We start from the raw sequence: 1,404 nt of genomic DNA on the forward strand, positions 1-1,404 counted from the left end.
AGTAGAGCTGCGGGTACCGGTCTTGGTAGGGGCTGAACTGCGCATCACGGCAGCCAGATTCTCCAGGGCAGTTTCTGCAGTTGTTTGTACTGTGGACACACGCCTGCAGGACACACAAAACTAAGATGGGCACCTGTTAATGTGAAGCTAATACTAAAAACAACTAATGCAGCATGCCCCGGACTGCCTGCGTGCTTCATAATTCAGGAGGGCTGCTCTCACTACGCACTTGCTGTATTTGAGAAGGGTGGGGTGTGCCTTGCCTTTTAAACAGTACTGGGAAGAACAGGATGAAAAGAAGAGGGTGATGGAGGAGGAGAGCTGGAGCTGGATTTTTCGGGTGGGGGGAATAGTACAACCCCTGAGATGTGCTGGGCTTCCCTCTCAGGTGGTGGAAATGAAATTGGGTCTTTTAAAACTAGACAGGGGTGCTGGGGAAGGGAGAGCAGGGTCTTGCCCACCTTGGAGAAGTGCACCGGTCAGTTCACTTTTAAAGTGTGCCCAGCTAGGTGGGTTCACACCTAATGCATTTCAGCCAGTTTGCCCCTTTCTTCCCATATTGGTACGTTCCAATGGAAGCAGCTGGCTCTAAACTGATCATGAACGGGACTGCAGCTCTGGCCAAGCTCGGGTTGAACCGGAAAGCTTTGTGCGAGCACGCTCCATAGGTCCTCTTTGCCTTGTCCACGGCACAGCCAAGTAATTGCACTTCGCTCTTGTTCTAGATGGACACCAGCTAAAGCAGCGAGCACATCCCCTGCATGGAAAGGACTCCAGACATCTCATTCCATGCTCTCCGGAGGGAGGGGTGTACGACTGTGGCTACTACTATCAAGGACGGAATTTGTTTTACTTTTATGTTTTGGAATAGGTTTTAAACTCATGTAAAGGTTTTTTTTAATTCTGAAACAGACCTGTTTTGTACCGAGTTATTTTTGGGAAAAATTTTACTGGTTGCCTGTTGGGCGGAGGTGGCTTTTTCACCTTTGCTGTAATAAAATAGAACTGTGTCTAGATCCCTAAACGTCTGCTTCCTGTTGCAGCTGGAGACGGACGGCAGGAGCAGGTGGGCGGTGGTGGGCAGGCCCCTGTCGCATCCTGTGCTAAGTCCCTTGCATGTGGGAGGAGGCTACTGTTCTGCCTTGGCTCTTTTCCCCTCCCCAGCGTCAGTGCCCGCGTGCAGATGCGGGGGGAGCTGCCCCGCCCCGCCCCAGCCGCACAGACACGGGAGCGTAGCACGTTGCTGGAGTGCAGCTGGGCAGCGCTGGCCCCTCTGTGGCTTGCCCGGCCCCCGCTGCTGCGCCAAGCCTGGCTCTGAGGGGCCCAGGAAAGACTTGGTCTTTCAGTGACCCCCCCGCCCCCTGCTCGTTTCTCGGAGGGGCCTCGTGTGCCCCTCTCCGCCCC

General features: G+C 54.3%; 1 protein-coding gene across 1 annotated transcript in view; it reads left to right on the forward strand.

Annotated features, from left to right (window-relative positions):
- The window catches only part of ALYREF (Aly/REF export factor), a gene marked incomplete at its 5' end in the record, with an annotated part of 6,504 nt that extends 5,488 nt beyond the window's left edge, over positions 1-1,016 (forward strand). Inside the window, one exon of the mRNA XM_006038675.2 lies at positions 726-1,016. Within this exon, the coding sequence (XP_006038737.1) occupies positions 726-740 (15 nt within the window). The remainder of the gene's footprint in view (positions 1-725) is intronic.
- Between the last annotated feature and the right edge of the window lie 388 nt (positions 1,017-1,404).

This window comes from Alligator sinensis, unplaced genomic scaffold, assembly GCF_000455745.1.
Source record: "Alligator sinensis unplaced genomic scaffold, ASM45574v1 scaffold2383_1, whole genome shotgun sequence".
NCBI classification, from domain to species: domain Eukaryota; kingdom Metazoa; phylum Chordata; order Crocodylia; family Alligatoridae; genus Alligator; species Alligator sinensis.